At 45.8% G+C, this 12,423-nt stretch overlaps 1 protein-coding gene across 1 annotated transcript in view; it reads right to left on the bottom strand.

The window, feature by feature from the left end:
• Positions 1–540: 540 nt before the first annotated feature.
• Positions 541–12,423, bottom strand: part of DAGLA (diacylglycerol lipase, alpha) — a 31,176-nt gene continuing 19,293 nt past the window's right edge. Inside the window, exons 12-19 of the mRNA XM_009576969.1 lie at positions 11,891–11,971; positions 9,533–9,675; positions 7,880–7,948; positions 6,741–6,813; positions 5,452–5,648; positions 4,949–5,078; positions 3,983–4,164; positions 541–1,468 (exon numbers count right to left, since the gene is read on the bottom strand). Of these exons, the coding sequence (XP_009575264.1) occupies positions 541–1,468; positions 3,983–4,164; positions 4,949–5,078; positions 5,452–5,648; positions 6,741–6,813; positions 7,880–7,948; positions 9,533–9,675; positions 11,891–11,971 (1,803 nt within the window). The remainder of the gene's footprint in view (positions 1,469–3,982; positions 4,165–4,948; positions 5,079–5,451; positions 5,649–6,740; positions 6,814–7,879; positions 7,949–9,532; positions 9,676–11,890; positions 11,972–12,423) is intronic.

Here is a 12,423-nt window from a genome sequence, read left to right on the forward strand (position 1 = left end):
ATGGAAGTGTGACGAATTGGATCTTGGGCCAGATCCGACATGGTAGTGCAATAGGGCCCAAAGTCTCAATCCGCTCATTTCCAAAACCACTGACACAGTACCAAGGGGGTGATCTGGCCTGTCCCCCTTGCTTCTGCCTATCCAGTCCTCGAGCTTCAGAGAATCCACCCCTTCACCCCAGAGGATTCCCTGAAGCAGGGTATCTCACTCCCAAACTCAGCAGGTGCCCTGGGGCAAGGAATCTGCCTCTTAAATGAAATGAGACAGGCTGAGGTAGGGAACTTGCATCTACCTTTAGTGACTCAGACCCTCTTAGTGTTGCAGGCCTCGTGAGGCAATGCTGCTTCTCCCAGCTGCAAGCATGGGACTCGAGCACAATCCATCCTCCAGACACCAGTATGTGACCACTGTGTCACCCCAGAAGGAATGTTTCCAGCTGTCTCCTCCGATCCAAACTGCCCAATGACCACCTCCTCCAAGTATTATCCCAGCACTCAGCCTACGGGATCAGCTCTCAGAGCCGCACCCCTTTACCCTGCACTAGAGGGCTGAAATCATGAGGTCGTCCTGCTTGGCAGGGCTGGTTACATGCCCAGAGGGGGTGGAAGTCCGGATTTTATCAGTGGCCAGGCACTCCTGGCTGCTCACGCCTGTGGGAGTGATGTCCATGAGTTCTCCGGATGAACTAAGGGGGAAAGAGGGTGAGACAGAGATGCCCGACGAAGGATCGGTTGAGCCTGCAAACAACCTCGGGGGCTTTGGGACTAAGTTAGGTTCATATTGTGCCCTCAACAGGATCTCCTGATCACTGACAGACTTGGGCATCTCTGCAAAGTCACTGGAGCTGTCTGACACCATCATACAGTAGATGTCCTGGAAGGAGCTGCTTTTGCTATCCAAATTAAAGAGGCTGTCTATGAACTCAGCAAACTCCAGCACTTGGGGACTGGGAACATCAGTGAGCCGTCCATTCTGGAGGGACAGCTCCTCACGAGGGGCTAAGGAAACACGGTCCCCCTCACTGCTGGCCCCCTCCTCACTGCAGCGTCGCTGGGGGGTAGTGCCACCACTGTTGAGCACATTGTCAGGGGGCTGAGTCTCCTGGGAGTGCTTGGAGAGGCTATCAGCAGCCAGCAGCTCTGTCCGCGAGCTGAGGGAGGGGTTCTCCTCAGGGATAACAGGGTCTATATAAAAGCAGTGCGTCTCATCCTTCTCCATGACAGCATGGAGGCTGGGGGAGCCCCGGATGCTCCGAAAACCAGAGGAGCGCCTTGAATCAAAGCTATAGATGGATTCATTGTCCGAGAGGCTCTCCATGGTCGCAAGAGGGGCACGACGGTCCTGCAGCTCCACAGACAGACGTTCCTTTGTATCCAGGAGAAGCAGCTCCACAGGGTCTTTCTGCACAGGAGAAAGTGGCTTTGTCTCATAAAACCCCTCCAAGCTAATTTCAGAATGGGACTTGCTCCTGCAATGAGAAACAGACAACGTGAGGCTGCATCACTCCACAGAACCACAAGCTGCCAGAACAGCCAGAGGAACCAAGTCGTGGGCACAGAGTTCCCCATGGAGGGCATATGTCTTTGCTCTAGACCACACAACTACAAGAGCCATCCACAACTGCAAGAAAACTCTTATTTCTCTGTCCTCCCAGCTGAAAATATTGAGGTATAGTTTCTTCCCTCTGCAAACTCAGGTTCTTGCCCTTCTCCCTTTTCTCCTGGCTAAACGTCTTCCCTCTCAAGCACCATTTTTACTTAGGAAAGTGAAAGGTTCTGCTCCCAGTGAAACTTGCAGCTTCTAACTGAAGCATCCAAAACCATGGTGTCTCCACACATGCAGACAAACCCCTCTCTCACTCAACACACCTGCAGGTGGAGGCAAGAGAGCTGAAGGACTAGCCTACAGTTAACCTACTATACCTTCTCTTTCTTCTCACACTGACTCACTCCAGTGTCATGCCTTCCCCTCCTTCTCCATGCTGGCAATCCCTACTTTACTACCACAAATGTTAGAGCATTGCCCGTGACCAATTCAGCTACCATTTCAGGTAGCAGACTTTAAAATAGGTAAAAAAGCAATTTACTCAGCTTAAGAAAAAAGATCTTTAGAGAGACTCCAGTCACACTAAGACTTTAAAGGATCAGGCAGACTCCTCCAGAAAGACACCGTATCAAAGAGACAGGGAAGGACTTCCCCACACCAGGCACACACAAAGCCTCGGATCAGCTGCAGCCAAAGTGACAGCCCTAAAGACAAGAACTTAAGGAAATACCTGGGAAAAGAGCCTGAGCTTGGGAGAGGACTGCTGCACCTGCCAAAAGGACATGATGTATAGGGAAAGGCATATAAGTTAGGCCAGTATTTGATCCCTTTGTAACTAGAGTAATAGTGATCTGAGAATAGGTTTCAAGAACCCCCAAAACAGGGAGTCTGACACAGTAAGCTGGCTCTAACCTTGAATTAAACACAACCAACCTACAACTGTTTCCACTCTAGCACCTCCCTTAAGTCTCTCTGCCCTCCCCCTCATTCCTTTCCCTTTCACATCTCAGAATTCTCCCTCTGCTTTCACTCACCTCAAAAAGGAAGCAGCTCCCTGGGTCTGCTCTGGCTATGGCACAGAAACCACTGCTCTTCTCCCTGCTGCTTGACTTAGTTCATCTTCTCAGTCTTAGTGTAGCCTTCACAAACATGGGCCAATCCCTGTTCCTGCTGTTTCATCACAGCTGCAGTTGTTTCTAAGCTCTCCTTCACTGTCTCTGACTATTCACTCTCTGTGTGACAAACCATTTTCATGTTATTTGCTGTCTTATCTTTCCTCTAAATTTAAATCTCACTCATCTTATCTGAAGGATATTCAGCTGTCCATCACTCAGCACAGACCATCTCACCCTGCCTCTTCCCACACACACACGGCTTCTTGTTGGGTCTCTCTACCTGAAATCTCCATAGAAGTGCTTCCCTTGCAAAGAAATAAACCTCTCCCAGCCACAATGTTGTCTTCTGTTTCCACTCACAATTCCCATTTGCTATCTCTGACTACAAACGATCTTCCCTGTTTTGTCTGCAAATTTGCCCTATAAAATGCAATTCTGTGATGGAAGTCATATGTTCCAACTCTGAAACAAGTCTTTGCCCACATTTTTATATCTACTTTCTTTGCCTCTTGCAAGTCTGTGGTCCTGCAATGCCTCAAACGTTATCTGAAAGTCTGCAAGGAGTGTCTCTGCCATTTGGTCCTGGAGGAAAGCTGTTTACGTACACCACAAAGAACAAGCTCTTCTCCAAACCACTCCTTTGTATACCTTCTCGATGTTCCTCCACCTTTTGGCCTTTGCCAGACTACTGATATCAGTGCTCAGTGATGGTCCAGCTTCCAGAAAACAACCCCTTCAGCACTCAGAACATGACTTTTCCCCTCGCCTGCTTTCCATTGGACTGAGCTTTCTGCTCTTGTCCTTCAGAAACAGGACACCAACTGCTCTCCTCTCACCTGTATCCATGTTCCCAGATCGACCTGTTTATAATATTACACAAGTCACATCATAAAGTAGCTTTAAATGCACATCTTCTGGTAAGCTTATGGCTTTCACTGCTTCTCAGCTTTTGAGAATCACATATAGACTATCTTTGGGCACACAAATCACAGGAAAACAGAAATTTGGCTGCAAGACTGCAAGCTTTGCCTTTACGGTTTCAGGGAAAACCCCATTTGTCTGGATAAAGAGAAAAGGAAGTTTCTTCCACACCCTCAACTTCTAGGTTCTCCTGACCTTGCAGCACTCACAGATTCTTGAGTAACACAAAGGATTTTTCCCCCCCCAACATGACACAAGACATACTGAAGCTAAGTAAAAGTCCCACAAAGGCAGCCCTTGGATCTACCCTTTCCACAAACATTGATCACAATGCCCCAGGAGAAAATGGGCCCACACCTAAATCCCACAATCCTTCAAAGAAATCAAAGATATATCCTTACTTAGTACTGCTGTTCCTTCTGTCCACTGTTATGGCTCCGGTTCCGACCTGCACTGATGGTCCACTAGGCAAGGGCTGACTCTGGAAGATCAACTCTGGGGTGAGATCCACTTCTGTAGGACTCACCATCACTTTGGCTGCAGAAAGTAAAGCTGTTTTCCCCTTGTTGTAATTCTCCAAGACCTATTCAAGGCAAGCAGACGAACAGCAGTGTTTTACTGGAGATGGCAGCTTTGCTGTTCTCAGCTGAAGACTTTCAAACTGGTGGATTTGCCTCCGTTTCTTACTAATCCCTTCTGCAAGGGCAGGGCAAGGTCTTGAGATAAAGGATTATGTCAATGAATTCTGACATACTCTATCCTGTCAGAATGCCCTGCTGGGAATCCAGCGCTGGGGAGGTGACTGGCAGGATGCTGGCAGGAGCAGCCAGCCTTCAGACCAGCAGGGCAGAGGAGACTTGGCTAAATCTCCGTGGTAGAGCCGCATGGCTAGGAACTGTAACTTAGTGGCAGAGACCCATTCTCCAACCATTGCACGTAAGCTCAGTCACCCCTCAGACTAACAGAGGGGCTGCAGCCACAGCGTGGAGGACTTCTGTCGCAGCCTGGATTTCACCTGACCTGCAGTCTGTAATGGGCAGCTTCTGAGAGAAGGAAACAAACACCCAACCTCACATTATTAGGACATTAAATTTGGAAAATGGACGTAGTCTGGGACTCTGGGTATTGCGATGGAGATCTACATTCCATTTCCAGACCTCACTACATTCAACTCTAATAGCCTGTGCATGACTGGCCCAGAGCACAATCTTCTTTCCTCCTCCCCTCCGAAGTAAATGGTCTTGTGTATTTAAACAGCCAGCACTCCTGGGCCAGGACTACCTATCCTGTGTACATAAAGGCGTGTGACAAGGCACTCGTTTTGTTAGGGCACCTAACTGCCCCTTGATCCTAATTCGCTGTGTTACCTTGTTGAGCCCTTCCATGACAACATATGGGAGGTGTTCATGCAACATCGCCGGCGAGATGATCACTTCATTAAACGCCTTATTGTCACCCCAGATAGCAAAGTATGTGGGATCCTCTTGCTCGCAGCAACTGGAAGAGGAGTTGGGATCCAAACAGAAGAGGAAACAGGGAGCAGGGGATGAAAGAGCAGGCCAATATTTTGGCATGCGAAAGAAAGAAACAGCAGGTTGCAGAGACAGAAAAAGCAACAGGAGGAAAAACAGAGGGAGAAGATATTAAAGTACACATGCTACTGCCGTTGCTCCAAAACTCTGCACTAGCCAACAGTGACATGATGATCTTTTTATTCTGACAGCACAGACACAATCACTGTCACCATAAGACAGCGGGGGAAAAAAAAAATCACCTCCTTCATAGATAGGTTCCTGTCTTGGGCAGTCTTTTCCAAAAGAAAATTTTCACCCCACCCACGGGCTGGCTTCGCAGCTCTGCGCATACTCACCAGCATTGCTCTGCAGGATGATTGTGCACCACATGGATGATGCGGCCAGGTGGGTAGAGTGGTGTGCTTGCAGACAGGGCAATAGTCAGATCACTGGGATGGGTCCAGAGGCGATTACTCGTTACTGAATTTTCTTCTGTCTCTTCAGGGAGCTCTGACTTGGGTATGCACTTCGTAGCACCCACAATGATTCGCCACTGTCCAACACAAGAGAAAGGAGGTAGGATATTGAGAAGAGAAAAACAAAGAAAAACAGAGTCATCTCACAAGACACTATTGGGAAGTTTAAACTGAATACCTAATACCAGAAAAGAGAAAAACAGGTCTTGTGCCCCGATTGCTTAAATAATAGATGTAGAGATAGAGATAACCCTGCCCAGAAAAGTTGTTTCTTCCTTTCTCAATTTTAACCTTAGAAGTGCCAACATCTCATCCTTCCTTTTTTTGCTGGAGGTTTTTGTAGATTTAAGGATCTAGAGCAAGCACCAACTTGTCCACCAACTGATAACTTAATATCTTCCAGGATGAACAAGGTAGATGGAATCTGAATTTTTAATGTACAAAAATAAGCAAAAGGCTATATAACAAACAGACAAAAATTCTGTTTAGGCCTTTCTTTATGCACTAAAAGAAATCCTAAAAACGCAAAAATTCACCAAAAAACCCACAAGCTAAAACACAAAAACCATAGAACACTAACAAGAAAAATAAATGTAAGCAGAGTTTTCTCTCTCTACAGGTCATTTCTATAATATATTACCCCTAAAAATCTTGATGACTTATGTTTTTTCCATCTCAGTGTAATGGCAAAGAAGCCTGGGGAGGAACAACTTTCCACATTTCCTATCTCCAAAACATTAACAGACCGCTTATCCTAGAACAGCACCACCCAGACAGCACGCAGCAGTGTCTATAAGCAGACGCTGTTGTACTTCCTAGCCTATTACCATTTGTTACTGGCCAAGAAAAGTTACAGTTGGAACACAGACTTCAAAACAGGCTCAGATGAGAAAATTTCCTGCTTGGTTATTTTAGACCTGTGATGGTGAACTTACAGCATGTGAGCCAGAATCATCACACAGCCTGCAAACAGAGTGCAGCCCTTTGCCCTGACCTCTCTAGTTGCCTTCCAGCTCTTGCCATCACTCTGGTTACCTAAACAGTAGTCACAGTGGACCTGAGGAGACCTGGAGGGCAGGAGAAGTCTGCAGTATTGCTATGTGACACTAAAAGTTTACCATCACTGCTCAGAGACTCACCTTCAGATGTCTGTTAATCTTTACTCTTACCTTTGGTTTGTTACTTCTTTGAAGAACATCCAGAAGCTGCCGGCGAAATCCCTCCAGCTGAGAGAGACCAATTCTGGAAAAGAGGAAGATATGTTTACAACAGCTGGGCAGGGAACAGGATGGTAGGGACACACAGCACAGAAGAACAAGAAACCATGCCACAAAAGATACTACAAGGATGCAACAACGCCATGATGCAGATCGTTTCAGAGATGGCTTGTGGCATCACCCACGACCAGTAACCAGGGTTAAGAGGCCACAGGAAACCATCGTGACAATAAGCAAGTATGAAATGTAACAGCAGAATCAGATCAGTGAACACAGATGTGAGAGAGGTCAATGAACAGATAGAGAGGGAGATGATGCAATCACAGAAGCAAGTGAGCAAGAAACAAGTATAGGATGATACAGAACAGATAAATTAGAAAGGTGGCACAGAGCTGTATGACACTGAACAGATTACAGGATGGACAAGATTTTCTCATACAGGTTACCAAAAGGCATATTCAATACTGTGTAGTACTTTCTCTCCACTGAATTCTACACGTCTTATATTGTAGAGACAGAAATGTCACCAGTTATCTGAGGTCACACAACAGGGCAGAAGCAAAAGTAAAACCCAGGTTGTCTGGCTCCTAGTCCAATGCCCTGGTCAGCAGAACATGTCCCAGGTGATGATGAGAGGTGAGAAATACCAAGACAAAGAAATGAGGGAGCTGGTTCAGAGATGTGAGATGATATGGAATAGGTATTCAGGGATAAAATGAGATGACAGCACATCTAGTTCAGTGCAGAGCGTAAAGAGGTCCGAGATAACACAGGCAACCAGGAAGACGGCATTGACATGTCAGATACCATAATGAGTATAGTTACAGAGACAGGATATTCACCCTTTCATACAGGCAGCTGAGAGACAGGGAGGGAAATGCCTATAAAAAGGTGTGTGAAACACTAATATAGGTGTCCATGTAAAAGACGCAGCAATACAGGTAACTAGGAAGACAAGTAAGAAGCATACGAGGACAGGTAAATGAGGAAACTGGAAACAGATATGATTTAGGCATTTCTGATAGGAAACAGGAGACTTTGGTATAGAACAGCAGATACTCATGAAGAAATTCAGACACTTCTCAACTTGCCTGGGCACTAGATCTTTGCCAAGCACGACTGCAGTCACAAACTCTTTTGAATACTCCATGGCATCCTCACTGGAAGAGAAACAGGACCAAGAAGAAGCAAACAGCGTTTCACTAGCAACAAACTGCACTTCATTCCCAATTTGCCACTGGTGTCAGAGAGGTTACCAAACAGTGAACCAGCGTCATAAAAACCACAACCCAAGCTGCTCAAGGCTTTTGGGACTTGCACCCTGATAAAGAAAAGCCTGAGATTCACATCCCATGCCCCAAGTAACATTACTCTGCATACAGCTCTGAATATAATTGGAAAAGGAAGTATTCCGACTCAATGCCTCATAGTCGTTTTCCAATAGTTTGGAAACAGCCAGGACAGCAGGAAGGAAGAACATATTCCATGCTTCTGAAACTACTTTACAAAGACACTGTAGAACTAAGATGGCCACTTTCTGCAGCAACCTGAGTACCAAGATAAGAAGGAATTAAGGCTTCCACTCTATGAGCTAGTTCTGCAATCAGCTATCTTCCTAGACACCTTCTTCTGAAAAGTTACCACAGGCACAGGCTGCATCATTGACCTAGAGATGATCCTGGGCACGACACACGGTGCAACAGAAGTGTGGCAGTCAGAGGCACCTCCTTGAACTCTGAAACAGTTGAGGTAATACAGCACAGCTCGGCCCGAGCTATCAAGGGACCTCAGGTGTGGAAGCTCTGAGCAGAAAGCCGCAAAACTCTTATGGAACATTCTACAGAGCAACTTCTCTATAGCTGCAGAAGACCAGGGATTACTATCATAACAAGGCACGCCAATATCCAGATTCATTAGCAGGATGGTTTAAAACCCTTGGCTGCTCCTGGAGCATGATGCAGTAACTATCACAAGAAGCTTCTGATAATCCATAGCTGCTTTCAAGTGCCCCCATGATGTCTGTCACAACTAGAAAGACCTTATCTCACTTCACAGCAATCAAGTGAGATGTTTCTGTTTGGCTGCCACGTAAATAATATGACCAGAAGCTCTGTTCCAATTTACAGTGGGAGGAATTCACCATACCTCTCTTCAGAGATCTGAGGCAGCTACCCTAGATTGCCCCTATACCCGAGGGAGAGAAACAGGCACCCAAGCAGCACAATCCCTCTGACCTATTTTAGGCACCCATTTTAGAATGGCAGAAATCACACCCCAGAAGTGCCAATTTCTTTGTCAGCTGCAAAAGGAGTCCAAACAACTAGATCAACTGATGCAAACGTCTACAGTCAGTCAAATATCTCCCTTACTGTACATCTATTCACAGCAGATGGGGAGAGGACACATTGGCACTGTGCAGAGAATAAGGAAATTGCACCTTGTCCACTCAACTTGCATTTTCCACTAGTCAGGGTGAACTTCGAGCTACAGCCACAGACAACTAAATCATAAACCAGAATATCTGGGAGAGTGCCCACCTGCCATCATAACCTAAGTTCCAAACTATAACACAGAGTAAAGTGCCAACAACCCTCGGCTCCTATAAACTGCCTTTTCCATTCTTCTGCACACTTCTCAGGACAGAGACTCGTTTTACTGCTCCTCAGAGCATCACAAACAGGATCTGATCCAGCTACAACTACACCCCCACTCTCTCTCACCAGTCCTCCTGCCCCAAAACCTACCTCAGCAGCCCACCTGGGGGAGAATAGGCAAAGCACTTCAGTGATGGGTACTGCGGACGCAAGAGGAAGGACAGGATGGCAGCTGTGCCAGCCCCTAGGGAATGACCAACCACAATCAGGCCATAGTGTTTTGTTCCTCTCCCCTGAAAACAAAAAAAAAAAAACAAAACAAGAAATTGAGGTCAGACTGAAAGGTAAGTCGACAGCCCCCCAAAATTTGTCCCTTTCCCCAGCTGTGAGTCTTTCCTATACATGAACACTCCAGACACCAGCTAACCAGCTCCTCCACGAATGGGAACCAGTGAGGGTATGTTAGATTTTAAAACAGAAGCAGAGTTCTGGTTTACACTGTTTAGTTTAAGTCACAGTGGCAGTCCCAGCACACTCCTGCCCTGCAATGTTGCTTGTTCTGAAGGGATGCTAGAATTCATTCTCTTCTGGTATTCTCTCCTACATCTCCATCAGTCAGTGTTTGACCTACTGGGTCTTCCCTAAAAGAAAAAAGGTAGGAAGAAAAAGGAAATGTACACAAGCTGTTTGAGTTATTTAGGATTTGACATGAGCCTTTTGCTCCTCCTCAAATATGACAGTCTTCTGATAATATCAGAGTCCAGGCTCACACATCTGAGGTCTCCTTGGTTCTAGAAATTACTTGCTTTCATTAATTCCACCAGTTGTGCAGGCTGAAAAACAAAAATCCTAACTAGCAGTTTGAACAGTAGTGTTCTAAGTCTAGATGCTCTCAACAGCTGGCCACTGCTCAAGTAATTCAGAGACAAAACTATTCTCCGACGTTTTATACTGTTCTTGTTATTCAGAGGCTAGAGTGCTAGGCATGGCTTAGAATCCACAAGTTCACTAAGACAATGTTTGAAAAGTTTGTCTTGTTTTTCTGCAGAGTTCTGCCAGTGCCCTGTAGGATTTACACAGGGAGAGAGAATCCAGCATCCGACTCTCCACGGCCCCAGGTCACCACAGTGGTGGCTATACTTGGATTTCTGTGTAAGATGAGAAAACACACAGAACACAAGACCAGGCCACAAGAATGAAAGTTCTATCTTTGTGTCATTTTCCTTCTCAAGACCACCTCTAAGCCACCATCGTGCCTGTTACAGTCAGCGATGTGAATGCTGGGGGAGATTTAAGACTTTATACACCTCACTTGTTATACTTTTTCCCTGAATATCTGTTGCTGGCAACTGTCAGAAACAATGTACTGGGCTAGATGAACCTTTGGTAGGACCTGGGATGGCATTTATGTTCTGGCCACAGCACTTTTTCAGATATTCTTCAGAGTTCAGCTTCAGACAGTACTTAATTTTCTACACACAAGCCAGTTGCTCCATCTCATATTAATCAAGCGTGTCCATCCTTGTGGGTCAGGTCCAGCTAGTTACACTATTTTTCATCTATTAGAAGTTGGACCCACTATACATAAAGCCAGCTTCAAACAGAACAGAATATGATACTTATCATCACACACAGGAGACAACCAAAGTATAGAGCTTCAAATGTCACCAAATCCTTACCAGTCAGGTAACAATGTCTATAGGACATCAGGAAAAATTCCTCATGAGTAACAGCTCACTTAACAAGACCAATTTTCACTTTCTGGGCAGAGAGGAATAAGGCACCATATAAAGAAGCCAGATGCCTATGTATCTCTCCCTACATCTACCAAACATCACAAGGCAGACACTTCTGTGCTGACTGGTATGACACTCAAGTTTGAGGGAACCATTGAGGCTTTTATCCCTCTTTTCTTTCTCCCTTGAGCTACTGCTAATCTCCCCATGGGTACTGCTCAGGCCCAGGCACTCTTTGGGCATGAGAAAAGGACAGCTGTCTGACAGCAGGGAATCAGGCAGTTCAGAAGTTCCCTCCCCAACGGGGACAGACTGTGCTATTACTGACATACAAACTAAGGTAAGCTGCATCCTAACAACTCTCTTGGGTTATCCGATAGCTCTCTATCACACGAAATGTGCACACACAGTCAGCATGGCATGCCATTGCTGTCTCCAAAGAGAATCTCCATAGAGATGGGATTTTAGTTCCTGTTGATTTGTTTTTAATGTTCCCTGTCCTGCTTTGCCACCAAATGGGACTTCCTGCCTTAGCTTAGCCTGAGAAAAAAATAATCAGGAGCTCTGCAGTATTGGTGGTTTCAAAATAAAAAAGCCTTGGGGGAATGAATAACTAGTTGCGTGGCTGGCAATCCAGAGGGATCGGAATTGAAGGAAGATTTGAGAATTAGTACAACAGATTCAGGGACATGGAGATTTCCTCAAAACCAGCGTTTTAGGGAAATATCGTCTTCTGTATAGCCTGCAAGGATAAAAGAAAACTAATACTCACTAAGTCTCGTCCAAAAGCTTGAGAAAGCACCATTTCTTGCTCTAATTTCTTCTTGATGTACTCGGCAGATAGGACCATTCCCTGAGGGAAACATGAAGGCAGAACAGGATGTAAATGGTTCATATCAGCCCTGATCTAAACACCTAGCAGCCACCATACTGCCCTGAATGCTGTGTAAGCTCGAGTGCACACAGCATGCATCAGGGTTGAGGAAGAATACTGACTCCACCCCACATTTAGGAACAGACTTCATTAGGCACACGTCTTGGCTCACTGATTACCAGGAGCTACAAACTGTTTAGAAGTAATGACAGTTCTTAAATTAAGATAATACTCAAAGGCCCTATTCCTGGGCCTACGGTGCAAAGTCTAGGAAAAAACCAACCAACACAAAACAACCCACTTAAACACAAGGTTGTGTATCTGGTAGTTCAGCAGACACTGGGACTTGCAGTAGAACGGAGAAACAAACTTCGACTTTCTGCACATCAGTGCCTTAACTGCAAAACTGTACTCTTCCATCTAAATCTGTT

The sequence above is a fragment of the Fulmarus glacialis genome, unplaced genomic scaffold, assembly GCF_000690835.1.
Source record: "Fulmarus glacialis isolate BGI_N327 unplaced genomic scaffold, ASM69083v1 scaffold6854, whole genome shotgun sequence".
NCBI lineage: Eukaryota > Metazoa > Chordata > Aves > Procellariiformes > Procellariidae > Fulmarus > Fulmarus glacialis.